General features: G+C 47.8%; 1 protein-coding gene across 1 annotated transcript in view; it reads right to left on the bottom strand.

Annotated features, from left to right (window-relative positions):
- Positions 1-4612: 4612 nt before the first annotated feature.
- The window catches only part of LOC139399580 (arf-GAP with Rho-GAP domain, ANK repeat and PH domain-containing protein 1-like), a gene marked incomplete at its 5' end in the record, with an annotated part of 32748 nt that continues 18307 nt past the window's right edge, over positions 4613-19053 (bottom strand). Inside the window, 11 exons of the mRNA XM_071144943.1 lie at positions 4613-4691; positions 5608-5690; positions 5918-6063; positions 7158-7271; positions 8604-8721; positions 8836-8913; positions 9278-9367; positions 12552-12699; positions 12771-12876; positions 13595-13807; positions 15645-15808. Of these exons, the coding sequence (XP_071001044.1) occupies positions 4628-4691; positions 5608-5690; positions 5918-6063; positions 7158-7271; positions 8604-8721; positions 8836-8913; positions 9278-9367; positions 12552-12699; positions 12771-12876; positions 13595-13807; positions 15645-15808 (1324 nt within the window). The remainder of the gene's footprint in view (positions 4692-5607; positions 5691-5917; positions 6064-7157; positions 7272-8603; positions 8722-8835; positions 8914-9277; positions 9368-12551; positions 12700-12770; positions 12877-13594; positions 13808-15644; positions 15809-19053) is intronic.

Here is a 19053-nt window from a genome sequence, read left to right as displayed (position 1 = left end):
GTGTGAATGGGAAGGAGTTGTATAGGGGGTGTGTCAAGGTTTTATATAAAGATACATTTAAAAATAGAAAAGACACTTCTTGGAGGGTAAAACTGGGCCTTGATGACAAGGTAAAGCCAGCATGGAGAGCACGGTACAAGCCACCGTTACTAAAGGGGACTAGTGATATGTAATGGAGGGTGTTGATGACAAGGTGAAGCCATCATGGAGAGCACGGTACAAGCCACCGTTACTAAAGGGGACTAGTGATATGTAATGGAGGGTGTTGATGACAAGGTGAAGCCATCATGGAGAGCACGGTACAAGCCACCGTTACTAAAGGGGACTAGTGATATGTAATGGAGGGTGTTGATGACAAGGTTAAGCCATCATGGAGAGCACGGTACAAGCCACCGTTACTAAAGGGGACTAGTGATATGTAATGGAGGGTGTTGATGACAAGGTGAAGCCATCATGGAGAGCACGATACAAGCCACCGTTACTAAAGGGGACTAGTGATATGTAATGGAGGGTGTTGATGACAAGGTGAAGCCATCATGGAGAGCACGATACAAGCCACCGTTACTAAAGGGGACTAGTGATATGTAATGGAGGGTGTTGATGACAAGGTGAAGCCATCATGGAGAGCACGATACAAGCCACCGTTACTAAAGGGGACTAGTGATATGTAATGGAGGGTGTTGATGACAAGGTGAAGCCATCATGGAGAGCACGGTACAAGCCACCGTTACTAAAGGGGACTAGTGATATGTAATGGAGGGTGTTGATGACAAGGTGAAGCCATCATGGAGAGCACGATACAAGCCACCGTTACTAAAGGGGACTAGTGATATGTAATGGAGGGTGTTGATGACAAGGTGAAGCCATCATGGAGAGCACGATACAAGCCACCGTTACTAAAGGGGACTAGTGATATGTAATGGAGGGTGTTGATGACAAGGTGAAGCCATCATGGAGAGCACGGTACAAGCCACCGTTACTAAAGGGGACTAGTGATATGTAATGGAGGGTGTTGATGACAAGGTGAAGCCATCATGGAGAGCACGGTACAAGCCACCGTTACTAAAGGGGACTAGTGATATGTAATGGAGGGTGTTGATGACAAGGTGAAGCCATCATGGAGAGCACGGTACAAGCCACCGTTACTAAAGGGGACTAGTGATATGTAATGGAGGGTGTTGATGACAAGGTGAAGCCATCATGGAGAGCACGATACAAGCCACCGTTACTAAAGGGGACTAGTGATATGTAATGGAGGGTGTTGATGACAAGGTGAAGCCATCATGGAGAGCACGGTACAAGCCACCGTTACTAAAGGGGACTAGTGATATGTAATGGAGGGTGTTGATGACAAGGTGAAGCCATCATGGAGAGCACGGTACAAGCCACCGTTACTAAAGGGGACTAGTGATATGTAATGGAGGGTGTTGATGACAAGGTGAAGCCATCATGGAGAGCACGGTACAAGCCACCGTTACTAAAGGGGACTAGTGATATGTAATGGAGGGTGTTGATGACAAGGTGAAGCCATCATGGAGAGCACGGTACAAGCCACCGTTACTAAAGGGGACTAGTGATATGTAATGGAGGGTGTTGATGACAAGGTGAAGCCATCATGGAGAGCACGGTACAAGCCACCGTTACTAAAGGGGACTGGTGATATGTAATGGAGGGTGTTGATGACAAGGTGAAGCCATCATGGAGAGCACGGTACAAGCCACCGTTACTAAAGGGGACTAGTGATATGTAATGGAGGGTGTTGATGACAAGGTGAAGCCATCATGGAGAGCACGGTACAAGCCACCGTTACTAAAGGGGACTGGTGATATGTAATGGAGGGTGTTGATGACAAGGTGAAGCCATCATGGAGAGCACGATACAAGCCACCGTTACTAAAGGGGACTGGTGATATGTAATGGAGGGTGTTGATGACAAGGTGAAGCCATCATGGAGAGCACGATACAAGCCACCGTTACTAAAGGGGACTAGTGATATGTAATGGAGGGTGTTGATGACAAGGTGAAGCCATCATGGAGAGCACGGTACAAGCCACCGTTACTAAAGGGGACTAGTGATATGTAATGGAGGGTGTTGATGACAAGGTGAAGCCATCATGGAGAGCACGGTACAAGCCACCGTTACTAAAGGGGACTAGTGATATGTAATGGAGGGTGTTGATGACAAGGTGAAGCCATCATGGAGAGCACGGTACAAGCCACCGTTACTAAAGGGGACTAGTGATATGTAATGGAGGGTGTTGATGACAAGGTGAAGCCATCATGGAGAGCACGGTACAAGCCACCGTTACTAAAGGGGACTAGTGATATGTAATGGAGGGTGTTGATGACAAGGTGAAGCCATCATGGAGAGCACGATACAAGCCACCGTTACTAAAGGGGACTAGTGATATGTAATGGAGGGTGTTGATGACAAGGTGAAGCCATCATGGAGAGCACGGTACAAGCCACCGTTACTAAAGGGGACTAGTGATATGTAATGGAGGGTGTTGATGACAAGGTGAAGCCATCATGGAGAGCACGGTACAAGCCACCGTTACTAAAGGGGACTAGTGATATGTAATGGAGGGTGTTGATGACAAGGTGAAGCCATCATGGAGAGCACGGTACAAGCCACCGTTACTAAAGGGGACTAGTGATATGTAATGGAGGGTGTTGATGACAAGGTGAAGCCATCATGGAGAGCACGGTACAAGCCACCGTTACTAAAGGGGACTAGTGATATGTAATGGAGGGTGTTGATGACAAGGTGAAGCCATCATGGAGAGCACGGTACAAGCCACCGTTACTAAAGGGGACTAGTGATATGTAATGGAGGGTGTTGATGACAAGGTGAAGCCATCATGGAGAGCACGGTACAAGCCACCGTTACTAAAGGGGACTAGTGATATGTAATGGAGGGTGTTGATGACAAGGTGAAGCCATCATGGAGAGCACGGTACAAGCCACCGTTACTAAAGGGGACTAGTGATATGTAATGGAGGGTGTTGATGACAAGGTGAAGCCATCATGGAGAGCACGGTACAAGCCACCGTTACTAAAGGGGACTAGTGATATGTAATGGAGGGTGTTGATGACAAGGTGAAGCCATCATGGAGAGCACGGTACAAGCCACCGTTACTAAAGGGGACTAGTGATATGTAATGGAGGGTGTTGATGACAAGGTGAAGCCATCATGGAGAGCACGATACAAGCCACCGTTACTAAAGGGGACTAGTGATATGTAATGGAGGGTGTTGATGACAAGGTGAAGCCATCATGGAGAGCACGATACAAGCCACCGTTACTAAAGGGGACTAGTGATATGTAATGGAGGGTGTTGATGACAAGGTGAAGCCATCATGGAGAGCACGATACAAGCCACCGTTACTAAAGGGGACTAGTGATATGTAATGGAGGGTGTTGATGACAAGGTGAAGCCATCATGGAGAGCACGATACAAGCCACCGTTACTAAAGGGGACTAGTGATATGTAATGGAGGGTGTTGATGACAAGGTGAAGCCATCATGGAGAGCACGGTACAAGCCACCGTTACTAAAGGGGACTAGTGATATGTAATGGAGGGTGTTGATGACAAGGTGAAGCCATCATGGAGAGCACGGTACAAGCCACCGTTACTAAAGGGGACTAGTGATATGTAATGGAGGGTGTTGATGACAAGGTGAAGCCATCATGGAGAACACTGTACAAGCCACCGTTACTAAAGGGGACTAGTGATATGTAATGGAGGGTGTTGATGACAAGGTGAAGCCATCATGGAGAGCACGGTACAAGCCACCGTTACTAAAGGGGACTAGTGATATGTAATGGAGGGTGTTGATGACAAGGTGAAGCCATCATGGAGAGCACGGTACAAGCCACCGTTACTAAAGGGGACTAGTGATATGTAATGGAGGGTGTTGATGACAAGGTGAAGCCATCATGGAGAGCACGGTACAAGCCACCGTTACTAAAGGGGACTAGTGATATGTAATGGAGGGTGTTGATGACAAGGTGAAGCCATCATGGAGAGCACGGTACAAGCCACCGTTACTAAAGGGGACTAGTGATATGTAATGGAGGGTGTTGATGACAAGGTGAAGCCATCATGGAGAGCACGGTACAAGCCACCGTTACTAAAGGGGACTAGTGATATGTAATGGAGGGTGTTGTATCTGTTATTCATTCAGATGTTGGAGATTGATGTCCTTTTTGTAATATAAGAGAAATGATTTCCGCAGTTTTATGGATTGTGAGAGGATAAAGCCTCTTTTTGAAATACTGGAGTCTTTGTTTACAGCTGTCGAGGAGATTTTCCAGAACACTGTTTTTTATTTGGGGGTTTCAATACAGTAAGCAGCAGAACAGAAACTACTGTTAAATTTTATTTGGGGACAAGCTAAGATGAGTAGGAAACATAAGATAGACATGGGATATGGTAAGGATGTAAGGTGTGTTTTTACAGGATTATAGTCAAAGCCAGAATAAAAAGTGGATTTTGAGTTCTTCTCGTCTGTAAAAGATCTCCCATTGCAGACCCCTATTCCCTGGTGTGTGTAGCTCAGTAGGCCTCCAGATATTCTGGACATACTGCATAGCATACACAGACAGAGGACACACATTCAGGGACTCACCATTGCTGCTTCTCTGGCTTCTCCTGTTTTTCACTTTTATAGATCACAGTCAGACCCCAACTACATAGAGAGAGAGATAGGAAACATCACAGTCAGACCCCAGCTACATAGAGAGAGATAGGAAACATCACAGTCAGACCCCAACTACATAGAGAGAGAGACCAGGCAGGAGGAGAGGACAGAGAGGTGTTCTGACCAGGCAGGAGGACAGGACAGAGAGGTGTTCTGACCAGGCAGGAGGAGAGGACAGAGAGGTGTTCTGACCAGGCAGGAGGACAGGACAGAGAGGTGTTCTGACCAGGCAGGAGGAGAGGACAGAGAGGTGTTCTGACCAGGCAGGAGGAGAGGACAGAGAGGTGTTCTGACCAGGCAGGAGGAGAGGACAGAGAGGTGTTCTGACCAGGCAGGAGGACAGGACAGAGAGGTGTTCTGACCAGGCGGGAGGAGAGGACAGAGAGATGTTCTGACCAGGCGGGAGGAGAGGACAGAGAGATGTTCTGAACAGGCAGGAGGAGAGGACAGAGAGATGTTCTGACCAGGCAGGAGGAGAGGACAGAGAGATGTTCTGACCAGGCAGGAGGAGAGGACAGAGAGGTGTTCTGACCAGGCAGGAGGAGAGGACAGAGAGGTGTTCTGACCAGGCAGGAGGGGAGGACAGAGGTGTTCTGACCAGGCAGGAGGAGAGGACAGAGAGGTGTTCTGACCAGGCAGGAGGAGAGGACAGAGAGGTGTTCTGACCAGGCAGGAGGAGAGGACAGAGAGGTGTTCTGACCAGGCAGGAGGACAGGACAGAGAGGTGTTCTGACCAGGCAGGAGGAGAGGACAGAGAGGTGTTCTGACCAGGCAGGAGGAGAGGACAGAGAGGTGTTCTGACCAGGCAGGAGGAGAGGACAGAGAGGTGTTCTGACCAGGCAGGAGGACAGGACAGAGATGTGTTCTGACCAGGCAGGAGGAGAGGACAAAGAGGTGTTCTGACCAGGTGGGTGGTCGTAGTTTCTTCTTGATGCCTAGATAGACCCTCAGATTCTTCACCTGCCATTCCCTCTCTGAACGATTACTCTACAGGGAAACAAAACAGACAGATTAGCTCTCTGTCTCTGTGTGTGTGTGTGTGTCTCTGTGTGTGTGTGTGTGTGTCTCTGTGTGTGTGTCTCTGTGTGTGTGTGTGTGTGTGTGTGTGTGTGTGTGTGTGTGTGTGTGTGTGTGTGTCTGTGTCTCTGTGTCTCTGTGTGTGTGTGTGTGTGTGTGTGTGTGTGTGTGTGTGTGTGTGTGTGTGTGTGTCTTACCCGCACTTCCTTGTACATCCTGAGGGAGACAGTGTTTAGGATGAAGTAGCGGTCGTGGAAGCTGCCGGTGTTCAGTCCCAATCCCAGAATGCTCCTCTCCTCCCGGAACTTCACCATCCCGTGCTTGGACACATCCACTTTACTGGCTATGGGGGGACAGATCGTACAAAATCAGAAACAGTATAGGGGTAATAGTAGAGCTGAGAAGTCAATTCAATTGTGTGTTAGCAGCCTGATCACTAGAAACAAACTTAGATTCCAGACGTTTGAAAAGGTCCTGAGAACGTAAATATATGCTCACAATAAAATAAAATACAACATTCACCCAGAAATGGGAGTGAACTGGTGCTGCTCAGAACACTGCACCTACAGCACTGCTCTAGCAAGTGTTAACCCCAACCTTAACCACTCAGAACACTGCACCTACAGCACTGCTCTAGCAAGCCATAACCCCAACCTTAACCACTCAGAACACTGCACCTACAGCACTGCTCTAGCAAGCCATAACCCCAACCTTAACCACTCAGAACACTGCACCTACAGCAATGCTCTAGCAAGCCTTAACCCCAACCTTAACCACTCAGAACACTGCACCTACAGCACTGCTCTAGCAAGCCTTAACCCCAACCTTAACCACTCAGAACACTGCACCTACAGCACTGCTCTAGCAAGTCTTAACCCCAACCTTAACCACTCAGAACACTGCACCTACAGCAATGCTCTAGCAAGCCTTAACCCTAACCTTAACCACTCAGAACACTGCACCTACAGCACTGCTCTAGCAAGCCTTAACCCCAACCTTAACCACTCAGAACACTGCACCTACAGCAATGCTCTAGCAAGCCTTAACCTCAACCTTAACCACTCAGAACTCTGCACCTACAGCACTGCTCTAGCAAGTCTTAACCCCAACCTTAACCACTCAGAACACTGCACCTACAGCACTGCTCTAGCAAGCCATAACCCCAACCTTAACCACTCAGAACACTGCACCTACAGCAATGCTCTAGCAAGCCTTAACCCCAACCTTAACCACTCAGAACACTGCACCTACAGCAATGCTCTAGCAAGTGTTAACCCCAACCTTAACCACTCAGAACACTGCACCTACAGCACTGCTCTAGCAAGTGTTAACCCCAACCTTAACCACTCAGAACTAATGCCTAAACTGTTCATCTTTGAGTTGTTTCCATTTTAACCCGGTAACCACATGTATGTGTGTGTGTTAGTGTGTGTGTACCCAGGTAGACCAGTATGGCCTCCATGGCCAGGTTCTTTTTGACCAGCAGGTGGGAGTCGGTACCCAGAGAGTGTAGGATGGGTAACACACGCTCCAGATGATGCAACGGACGCTCTGAGTGAGTGAGAGAGAGAGGGGAGAGAGGAGAGTGAGGAGAGAGAGGAGAGTGAGGAGAGACAAACAGAACAGAGCTTCAACAGCAGCATCACTTCTCCCTAGCACTTCCATCCCATACCTCTGTCCCCTTCCTCTCCATCCCATACCTCTGTCCCCTTCCTCTCCATCCCATACCTCTGTCCCCTTCCTCTCCATCCCATACCTCTGTCCCCTTCCTCTCCACCCCATACCTCTGTCCCATTCCTCTCCACCCCATACCTCTGTCCCCTTCCTCTCCATCCCATACCTCTGTCCCCTTCCTCTCCATCCCATACCTCTGTCCCCTTCCTCTCCATCCCATACCTCTGTCCCCTTCCTCTCCATCCCATACCTCTGTCCCCTTCCTCTCCATCCCATACCTCTGTCCCCTTCCTCTCCATCCCATACCTCTGTCCCCTTCCTCTCCATCCCATACCTCTGTCCCCTTCCTCTCCATCCCATACCTCTGTCCCCTTCCTCTCCATCCCATACCTCTGTCCCCTTCCTCTCCATCCCATACCTCTGTCCCCTTCCTCTCCATCCCATACCTCTGTCCCCACCTCTCCATCCCATACCTCTGTCCCCACCTCTCCATCCCATACCTCTGTCCCCTTCCTCTCCATCCCATACCTCTGTCCCCTTCCTCTCCATCCCATTTCCTCTCCATCCCATACCTCTGTCCCCTTCCTCTCCATCCCATACCTCTGTCCCCCTCCTCTCCATCCCATAACTCTGTCCCCTTCCTCTCCATCCCATACCTCTGTCCCCTTCCTCTCCATCCCATACCTCTGTCCCCCTCCTCTCCATCCCATAACTCTGTCCCCTTCCTCTCCATCCCATACCTCTTTCCCCTCTCCACTCACCGGTCTCCTCCTTCTGACTGACCTCCCATCTCTCTGTCCACTCACCGGTCTCCTCCTTCTGACTGACCTCCCAACTCTCTGTCCACTCACCAGTCTCCTCCTTCTGACTGACCTCCCATCTCTCTGTCCACTCACCAGTCTCCTTCTTCTGACTGACCTCCCATCTCTCTGTCCACTCACCGGTCTCCTCCTTCTGACTGACCTCCCATCTCTCTGTCCACTCACCAGTCTCCTCCTTCTGACTGACCTCTCATCTCTCTCCACTCACTGGTCTCCTCCTCCTGACTGACCTCCCATCTCTCTGTCCACTCGCCGGTCTCCTCCTTCTGACTGACCTCCCATCTCTCTGTCCACTCACCAGTCTGCTCCTTTTGACTGACCTCCCATCTCTCTGTCCACTCACCGGTCTCCTCCTTCTGGCTGACCTCTCATCTCTCTCTCCACTCACCGGTCTCCTCCTTCTGGCTGACCTCCCAGCAGCTCCAGTAGTCTTTCTCTCTGACCTGGATCTTCCGCCGGTCCAGAATCTCACAGGTCAGCTCTGCTGCCGTCATAGAACCAGGGATCTAGAGGGGAGAGCAGTGGAGGGAGTGACATTCTGGAACTCTTCTTACTCTATTTCCCTATCGTGATAAAGGTGAGGTCTGAAGGGTTAGTTAAGGTCAGAGGTGAGAGGTCACCTTGACATGCTGCTCTGCCGTCTCCTTCTTCTCCTCTAGGTACACTGTACAGATGAAGTCACCTGCTGACCCCGACGCCTGCACAACACACACACGTGTTAAAGCACATTGGGTTACAGCAGAACACTGCAAACACATGAGAAGTTTGTGTGACTCACAGAAACCTTGGAGTTGAGATGTGTGTGAATGTACTGTAATACTCACAGGAACGCTGGAGTTGAGATGTGTGTGAGTGTACTGTATTACTCACAGGAACGCTGGAGTTGAGATGTGTGTGAGTGTACTGTATTACTCACAGGAACGCTGGAGTTGAGATGTGTGTGTGTGAGTGTACTGTATTACTCACAGGAACGCTGGAGTTGAGATGTGTGTGTGAATGTACTGTATTACTCACAGGAACGCTGGAGTTGAGATGTGTGTGTGAATGTACTGTATTACTCACAGGAACGCTGGAGTTGAGGTTCAACTTCTCTCTAACTTTAATGATGACCGTGATCTCATCCAGCTGCCTTTTCAGCTGCTGCTCATCCACCTGGACCGCAACACAACCACACACGGTCAACCACACAGCAACATAACCGTATAACCGGTATAACTACTCACTCCGTGGTTGAAACACCACTGACCAGCTCACACTGCAGCCACCCACCTACCAAACATTGCAGCCTCCCCCCTACCAAACACTGCAGCCACCCACCTACCAAACACTGCAGCCACCCACCTACCAAACACTGCAGCCTCCCCCCTACCAAACACTGCAGCCATCCCCCTACCAAACACTGCAGCCACCCCCTACCAAACACTGCAGCCACCCCCCTACCAAACACTGCAGCCATCCCCCTACCAAACACTGCAGCCATCCCCCTACCAAACACTGCAGCCACCCCCCTACCAAACACTGCAGCCACCCCCCTACCAAACACTGCAGCCACCCCCCTACCAAACACTGCAGCCACCCCCCTACCACACTGTAGTCATCCCCCTACCACACACTGCAGCCATCCCCCTACCAAACCAAAGCACTAGCATACCACTACCAAACCATACCACTAACCACACCCCTACCAAACCATACCACTACCAAACAATACCACTACCAAACCATTCCAAACCATCCCACTACCAAACCACGATCAAACCACTACCAAACCATCCCACTACCAAATCATCCCACTACCAAACCATCCCACTACCAAACCTTACCTCTACCAAACCTTACCCCTACCAAACCATCCCCCTAACAAACCACGATCAAACCACTACCAAACCATCCCACTACCAAATCATCCCACTACCAAACCACTACCATCCCATACCACTACCAAGCCTTCCCACTACCAAACCATACCACTACCAAACCATACCACTACCAAACCAAACCACACCACTACCAAACCATCCCCCTACCACACCATACCACTACCAAATCCCACCACTACCATACCATTCCACTACCACACCATACCACTACAAACCATACCACTACCAAACCATCCCACGACCACTATCAAACCACTACCACACCAAACCATCCCGAAACCAAACCATAAAACTACCAAACCATCCCACTACCAAAACATACCATTATCATCCCAAACCACTACCAAACCATACCACTACCACACCATACCACTACTAAACCATCCCGCTACCAAACCATCCCGCTACCAAACCATCCCGCTACCAAACCATCCCGCTACCAAACCACAACCGCTACCAAACCACAACCGCTACCAAACCACAACCGCTACCAAACCACAACCGCTACCAAACCACAACCGCTACCAAACCACAACCACTACCAAACCACCCCTCTACCAAACCATCCCTCTACCAAACCATCCCTCTACCAAACCATCCCTCTACCAAACCATCCCTCTACCAAACCATCCCCCTACCAAACTACTACCACTACCAAACCATCCCTCTACCAAACCATCCCTCTACCAAACTACTACCACTACCAGACCACTACATACCACTACCAAACCATCCCACTACCAAACCATCCCACTACCAAACCATCCCACTACCAAACCATCCCACTACCAAACCATCCCTCTACCAAACCATCCCTCTACCAAACCATCCCTCTACCAAACCATCCCTCTACCAAACCATCCCTCTACCAAACCATCCCCCTACCAAACTACTACCACTACCAAACCATCCCTCTACCAAACCATCCCTCTACCAAACCATCCCTCTACCAAACCATCCCTCTACCAAACCATCCCTCTACCAAACCATCCCTCTACCAAACCATCCCCCTACCAAACTACTACCACTACCAGACCAGACAACTACATACCACTACATACCACTACCAAACTATCCCACTACTAAAACATCCCACTACCAAAGCATCCCACTACCAAAGCATCCCACTACCAAAGCATCCCACTACCAAAGCATCCCTCTACCAAACCAAACCATCCCACTACCAAACCAAACCATCCCACTACCAAACCATCCCACTACCAAACCATCCCACTACCAAACCATCCCACTACCAAACCATCCCTCTACCAAACCATCCCCCTACCAAACCATCCCCCTACCAAACTACTACCACTACCAGGCCACTACATACCACTACCAAACCATCCCACTACCAAACCATCCCTCTACCAGACCAGACCACTACCAAACCATCCCACTACCAAACCATCCCTCTACCAAACCATCCCCCTACCAAACTACTACCACTACCAGACCAGACCACTACATACCACTACCAAACCATCCCACTACCAAACCATCCCTCTACCAAACCATCCCTCTACCAAACCATCCCTCTACCAAAACCATCCCTCTACCAAAACCATCCCTCTACCAAAACCATCCCTCTACCAAAACCATCCCTCTACCAAAACCATCCCTCTACCAAAACCATCCCTCTACCAAAACCATCCCTCTACCAAACCATCCCCCTACCAAACTACTACCACTACCAGACCAGACAACGACATACCACTACCAAACCATCCCACTACCAAACCACTACCGCTACCAAACCACTACCGCTACCAAACCATCCCGCTACCAAATCACTACCAAACCATCCCGCTACCAAATCACTACCGCTACCAAACCATCCCGCTACCAAAACACTACCACTACCAAACCATTACATACCACTACCAAACCACTACCAAACTATTACATACCACTACCAAACCATTACATACCACTACCAAACCATTACATACCACTACCAAACCAAACCACTACCAAACCAAACCACTACCAAACCATACCATTACATACCACTACCAAACCATACCATTACATACCACTACCAAACCATACCATACCATTACATACCACTACCAAACCAAACCACTACCAAACCAAACCACTACCAAACCATCCCCCTACCAAACCATCCCCCTACCAAGTGACTTACAGGAGCAATTATGGTTAAGTAACTTGCTCAAGGGCACATCTTTCAGTTTTTATTTATTTATTTTATTTAACTAGGCAAGTCAGTTAAGAACTAATTCTTATTTTACAATGACTGCCTAATCCGGCCAACCCCTCCCCTAACCCAGACGAACGCTGGGCCAATTGTGCGCCGCCCGGCTGTGATACACCCCGAGATTGAACCAGGGTCTGTAATGACGCCTCTAGCGCTGAGATGCTCTTAACCGCTAGGCTACCTGCTGCCTCTTCGAGGTTATGGGTCAGGGGTTAGAGTTAACAGCATCTCTGACCTCAAAGACGTCCGTGTAGTGCTCTATGAGTTCCTCTACGACGCGGCCAGCTGTGTAGTCCTTCCCGTCGGTCTGGAACAGTGTTGGGCCAAATACTATAGCCAGGTTATGGAGATTCATCTGGTTCAGCTCTGCAAACCGCTGCACACTGTGGACAACACACACACCATTACACTCTGAGCGGAGGGGTGTGTGTGTGTGTGTTTATATGTGTCTCACCAGTAGAGGTGGTTGACCAGGGCTCGTAGCGTGGCCTTGTTGACTCTGGGCAGGCGGCTCAGCAGCAGCTGGTACTGAGAGATCTTCTTGCTCTCCTCTGGGATCACTGACAAACAACACACACACAGTGTTTGAGTTAGGGTGTAGGATACAGGGTGTTGGGGTTAGGGTGTAGGATACCGGGTGTTGGGGTTAGGGTGTAGGATACAGGGTGTTTGGGTTAGGGTGTAGGGTGTAGGATACAGGGTGTTGGGGTTAGGGTGTAGGATACCGGGTGTTGGGGTTAGGGTGTAGGATACAGGGTGTAGGGGTTAGGGTGTAGGATACACAGTGTAGGGGTTAGGGTGTAGGATACAGGGTGTTGGGGTTAGGGTGTAGGATACCGGGTGTTGGGGTTAGGGTGTAGGATACAGGGTCTTAGGGTTTAGGGTGTAGGGTAGGATGTAGGGTTTAGGGTATAGGGTAGGATGTAGGGTTTAGGGTGTAGGATATAACGTGTTGTGCATAGGGTGTAGGATACAGGGTGTTGGATATAGGGGTTGGGGTGTAGGATATAGGGTGTAGGGATTAGTGTATAGGATATAGGGTGTAGGGATTAGTGTATAGGATACAGGGTGTAGAGGTTGGGTGTAGGGGTTAGGGTGCAGGATACAGGGTATAGGGGTTAGGGTGTAGGGGTTAGGGTGTTAGCGTGCAGGGTGTTAGCGTGCAGGGTGTTAGCGTGCAGGGTGTTAGCGTGCAGGGTGTTAGCGTGCAGGGTGTTAGCGTGCAGGGTGTTAGCGTGCAGGGTGTTAGCGTGCAGGGTGTTAGCGTGCGGGTCTCACCAGGTGTGCTGAGCCATGCGCTAGCAGCCTGTATGGTGAACAGGCCCTCTCCAGACTCTCTGAAGAAGCGTTTCAGTGTGTTAGACACGTCGTCCACCTGGTGCTCCTCCTCCTTCAGACGCACATTACGGGCATCACGCCGAAACGCCTCGCACAGCGCCGCCACGCGACTGTTCACACCGCTCTTACGGTAGATACCCTCAGACGTCAGACCTAAAACACACACAGATTAAAACTCAGACACACACTAATATCCACTCCACAACACATACTCCTGACATGGTTCACAGTGTTTCAATTCTCGCCCTTCTCTTACTGACCAACCAAAACTGTCAGAGTAGCAGCCAATCAGAGCACAGAAGGGATTATGAAGAGAGTCAGCAGACGGAATAGACTAACATGCTGACCACACTGCTCACGTGCGCCAACGAGCGTCTGCGTTGCCAAGCGCTAAAATAGAAGTCAGTTCTATTTGTGACGCTGAACGCGGTGCAAGTCCTGCCTCTCCCATCTCCTCATTGGTTATACCCACGTCGGTGATTGAAAGCTGAACGGAGGTCGGTCGGTTGTGGTAATACACCTTATTATGAAAGTTAGATGCTAATCGCCATATAAAGTCCAAAGAAGAAAAGGACGAAGGAGGAGCGATGACTAGAAATGATTTGGTTGACCATTTTATGTGTGGATTAATTGTTGGCGTAGAGGACCTTGTGCGTTTCAGGTATAATAACAACTCAATGTTTATATCCCAGGACAAATTAGCTAGCAACAGCAAGCTAGCTAAAAGGGACAAATTAGCTAACAACTGCAAACTAACTAGCTAAAATGCCATAAATGTGTAATGTTTTTCGACCTGTCCCCAAATTAATATAATTGGTTCAGAGTTTGTTTTGATGTTTCAACCTGGTGTCGTGATGGCGTTTGGTGTGGGAGGACAAAATCAATTTGCACACGCAGATGCACGCGTGTCGGGTTTGGGCATGGTGTAAGACTGCAGTCCAAATACGTTATTTTTACCCCCTCAGCTGTTACTTTCCCTCTGGATAATCCCAGTCGAAACCGGATGCAGTTTGATTGCCATCTTAAGTGGAGGTCCAATTCACAAATGTTGCCCCCTCGGCCCTAGATTTAGCTCGAGGGAGTGAAGAACTTTGGTCACTTACGGGGTTGATATGACCCACAATTCAATGCAAATTGTATTCACATGTCAAACTCTGGTGTGTCAAATTGAATCAACAAGGCTGCATTTTCTGCATGTCAGAAAAAAGTATGAAGCTGCACGCTAACACCCTGCACATATATATATACACACACACACATTGATTTTAGTGTTGGCAAATTGGCTTAGTCTCGTACTGAGGAGCCTATAAAATATAAAAGATTTTTGGAATTCTGAAATTTATTGGAATAAATTACCAAACTATAAAACTTGCTAGCCAGCTATGGGTAACTGTAGCTAGCTACCTGAAAGGAGTGCTGGCTAGATACGTTAGCTTGCTAGCCAGCTATGGGTAACTGTAGCTAGCTACCTGACAGGAGTGCTGGCTAGATACGTTAGCTTGCTAGGTACATTAACAGCTTTAGGTTAGTTGTTTTTAAGCTCAACTTGAAGATTTCCACCAAGTACGTTGCCTCTCCAATCATCACTCTCACTCGCTTGGGCAAGGCACATTTAAGGTACACTCGGATGTGACAATGTAAAGCGTCAATCAAGGGCTGAGGGTTTAGGGTTGAGGGCTGTCTACTTTGAGTGTGAAACGCAGCCAAACATTTCAACCACGACACAGGATAAACTACCCAGAACACAACAGGAACAGCCTGATCTCCAGTAAGACCAGCGAGTCATAATAGGAAATAAACTACAGGGAGAAAGAGAGAGCAGAAGTTAACACATGACCGTGTGTGTGGGGGGGGGGGGGGGGGGAGAGAGAGAGAGAGAGAACAGTGCTGATTTGTTGACCTTTGCTTCTCGGTCTCTGTGAATCAGAACTCCCGCTATTACAGTCACGAGGCAACACACACAGCTACACACACAGCTACACACTCTTACCGCACTGTGTGATATAGTCAATGCAGCGGTCCACTATAACAGGGATGTCGGCCTCAGTTAGTTGCTGCTGACTAAGAGAGTCTCCTGCACTGCCTGCTGCTTTCTGGATGCCCACACACCAACCCTGGAAGTCAAGCTTCCTCTCCCCCTCGATGTACAGTGTCCTGGAGAGAGGGAGGGAGGGAGGGAGGGGGTTTAGGAAGAATAAGAGAGAGGGAGGGAGGGGGTTTAGGAAGAATAAGAGTGAGACAGGGAAAAGGGGGGTAGGTAGAATGAGAGGGAGGGAGGGAGGGAGAAGGGGGGTAGGAAGAATGAGAGGGAGGGAGGGAGAAGGGGGGTAGGAAGAATGAGAGGGAGGGAGTGAGACAGGGAGGATAGGGGGGTAGGTAGAATGAGAGGGAGGGAGAGGAAGGAAATGAAACCTCTTTAGTATACAGTTGAAGTCAGAAATTGACATATACCTTAGCCAAAAACATTGAAACGCAGTGTTTCACAATTCTTGACATTTAATCCTATTAAAAATTCCCTGTCTTAGGTCAGTTAGGATCACCACTTTATTTTAAGAATGTGAAATGTCAGAATAATAGTAGAGAGAATAATTAATTTCAGCTTTTATTTCTTTCATCACATTCCCAGTGGGTCAGAAGTTTACATACACTCAATTAGTATTTGGTAGCGTTGCCTTTAAATTGTTTAACTTGGTTCAAACGTTTCGGGTAGCCTTCCACAAGCTTCCCACAATAAGTTGGGTGAATTTTGTCCCATTCCTCCTGATAGAGCTGGTGTAACTGAGTCAGGTTTGTAGGCCTCCTTGCTCACACATGCTTTTTCAGTTCTGCCCACAAATGTTCTATGGGATTGAGGTCAGGGCTTTGTGATGGCCACTTCAATACCTTGACTTGGTTGTCCTTAACCTCTTTGATCTCTAGGGGCGCTATTTCATTTTTGGATAAAAAACGTTCCCGTTTTAAGCGCGATATTTTGTCACGAAACGATGCTCGACTATGCATATTCTTGACAGTTTTTGAAAGAAAACACTCTGAAGTTTCAGAATCTGCAAAGATATTGTCTGTAAGTGCCCCAGAACTCATTCTACAGGTGAAACCAAGATGATGCGTCAACCAGGAAATTAGCAGATTTCTGAAGCTCTGTTTTCCATTGTCTCCTTATATGGCTGTAATTGCGCAAGGAATGAGCCTACACTTTCTGTCGTTCCCCCAAGGCGTTAGCAGCATTGTGACGTATTTGTAGGCATATCATTGGAAGATTGACCATAAGAGACTACATTTTCCAAGTGTCCGCCTGGTGTCCCTGCGTCGAAATTGGAGCGTAAAGCCAGGTGCAATTATTTTTCCATTTGAGAGCAAGGAGAAACCAGGCCTCCACGAAGGATATATCATTGAAGAGATATGTGGAAAAACACCTTGAGGATTGATTCTAAACCACGTTTGCCATGTTTCAGTCGATATTATGGAGTTAATTTGGAAAAAAGTTCGCGTTTTGAGGGCTGAATTTTCGTTTTTTTTTTTTTTTTTTTTTTTTTTTTTATGTAGCCAAATGTGATGTACGAAACGGAGCTATTTCTAATACACAAAGAATATTTTTGGAAAAACTGAGCATCTGCTATCTAACTGAGAGTCTCCTCATTGAAAACATCAGAAGTTCTTCAAAGGTAAGTTATTTTATTTGAAGGCTTTACTTGTTTTTGTGATAGTTGCCTGCTAAATGCTAACGCTAATGCTAACGCTAAATGCTACGCTAGCTAGCTACTGTTACACAAATGATTGTTTTCCTATGGTTGAAAAGCATATTTTGAAAATCTGAGATGACAGTGTTGTTAACAAAAGGCTAAGCTTGAGAGATAGCATATTTATTTCATTTCATTTGCGATTTTCATGAATAGTTAACGTTGCGTTATGGTAATGAGCTTAGGTCTATAAATAGAATCCCGGATCCGGGTTTGGTCGTCGCAACAGGTTAAGTAATTTTGCCACAACTTTGGAAGTATGCTTGGGGTCATTGTCCATTTCGAAGACCCATTTGCGACCAAGCTGATGTCTTGAGATGTTGCTTCAATATATACACATAATTTTCCTGCCTCGTGATACCATCTATTTTGTGAAGTGCACCAGTCCCTCCTGCAGCAAAGTACCCCACAACATGATGCTGCCACCCCCGTGCTTCACGTTTGGGATGGTGTTCTTCGGCTTGCAAGCCTCCCCGTTTTTCCTCCAAACATAACGATGGTCATTATGGCCAAACAGTTCTATTTTTGTTTCATCAGACCAGAGGATATTTCTCCAAAAAGTACGATCTTTGTACCCATGTGCATTTGCAAACCGTAGTCTGGCTTTTTTTATGGCAGTTTTGGAGCAGTGGCTTCTTCCTTGCTGAGCGGCCTGTCAGGTTATGTCGATATAGGACTCGTTTTACTGTGGATGTAGATACTTTTGTACCTGTTTCCTCCAGTATCTTCACAAGGTCCTTTGCTGTTGTTCTGGGATTGATATGCACTTTTCACACCAAAGTACGTTCGTCTCGAGGAGACAGAATGCGCCTCCTTCCTGAGCGGTATGACGGCTGCGTGGTCCCATGGTGTTTATACTTGCGTACTATTATTTGTACAAATGAACGTGGTACCTTCAGGCATTTGGAAATTGAACCAGACTTGTGTAGGTCTACAATTTTTTTTCTGAGGTCTTGGCTGATTTCTTTTGATTTTCCCCAAAGAGGCACTGAGTTTGAATGTAGGCCTTGAAATACATCCACAGGTACTCCTCCAATTGACTCAAATTATGTAAATTTGCCGTTCAGAAGCTTCTAAAGCCATGACATAATTTTCTGGAATTTTCCAAGCTGTTTAAAGGCACAGTCAACTTAGTGTATGTAAGTGTGTATGTCTGACCCACTGGAATTGTGATACAGTGAATTATAAGTGAAATAATCTGTCTGTAAACAATTGTTGGAAAAATGACTTGTGTCATGCACAAAGTAGATGTCCTAACCGACTTGCCAAAACTATAGTTTGTTAACTTCTTGATCCTACTTGAGACGCAGACGTCTCAAGTAGGCACCTGGAAATGCAAATGCGCTACGCTAAATGTACTCGTTTAAACTCAAACCTTGATCAAAATTCACAAGCAGGGTATTGAATTAAAGCTACACTCGTTGTGAACCTAGCCAACAAGTCAGATTTTTAAAATGCTTTTCGGCGAAAGCATGAGAAGCTATTATCTGATTGCATGCACCACCTGAAAATGCATGAATGCGACGTAAACAAAGACTCTGCTTATCCGACGCAGCACAAAACGCAGAAATAAAATATAAAACATTCATTACCTTTGACGAGCTTCTTTCTTGGCACTCCTATATGCCCCATAAACATCACTATTGGGTCTTTTTTTCGTTT

Source organism: Oncorhynchus clarkii, unplaced genomic scaffold (genome assembly GCF_045791955.1).
Source record: "Oncorhynchus clarkii lewisi isolate Uvic-CL-2024 unplaced genomic scaffold, UVic_Ocla_1.0 unplaced_contig_9784_pilon_pilon, whole genome shotgun sequence".
Lineage (NCBI taxonomy): Eukaryota > Metazoa > Chordata > Actinopteri > Salmoniformes > Salmonidae > Oncorhynchus > Oncorhynchus clarkii.
Note: the sequence above shows the minus strand (reverse complement) of the source record. Positions and strands in the feature narration are given on the sequence as shown.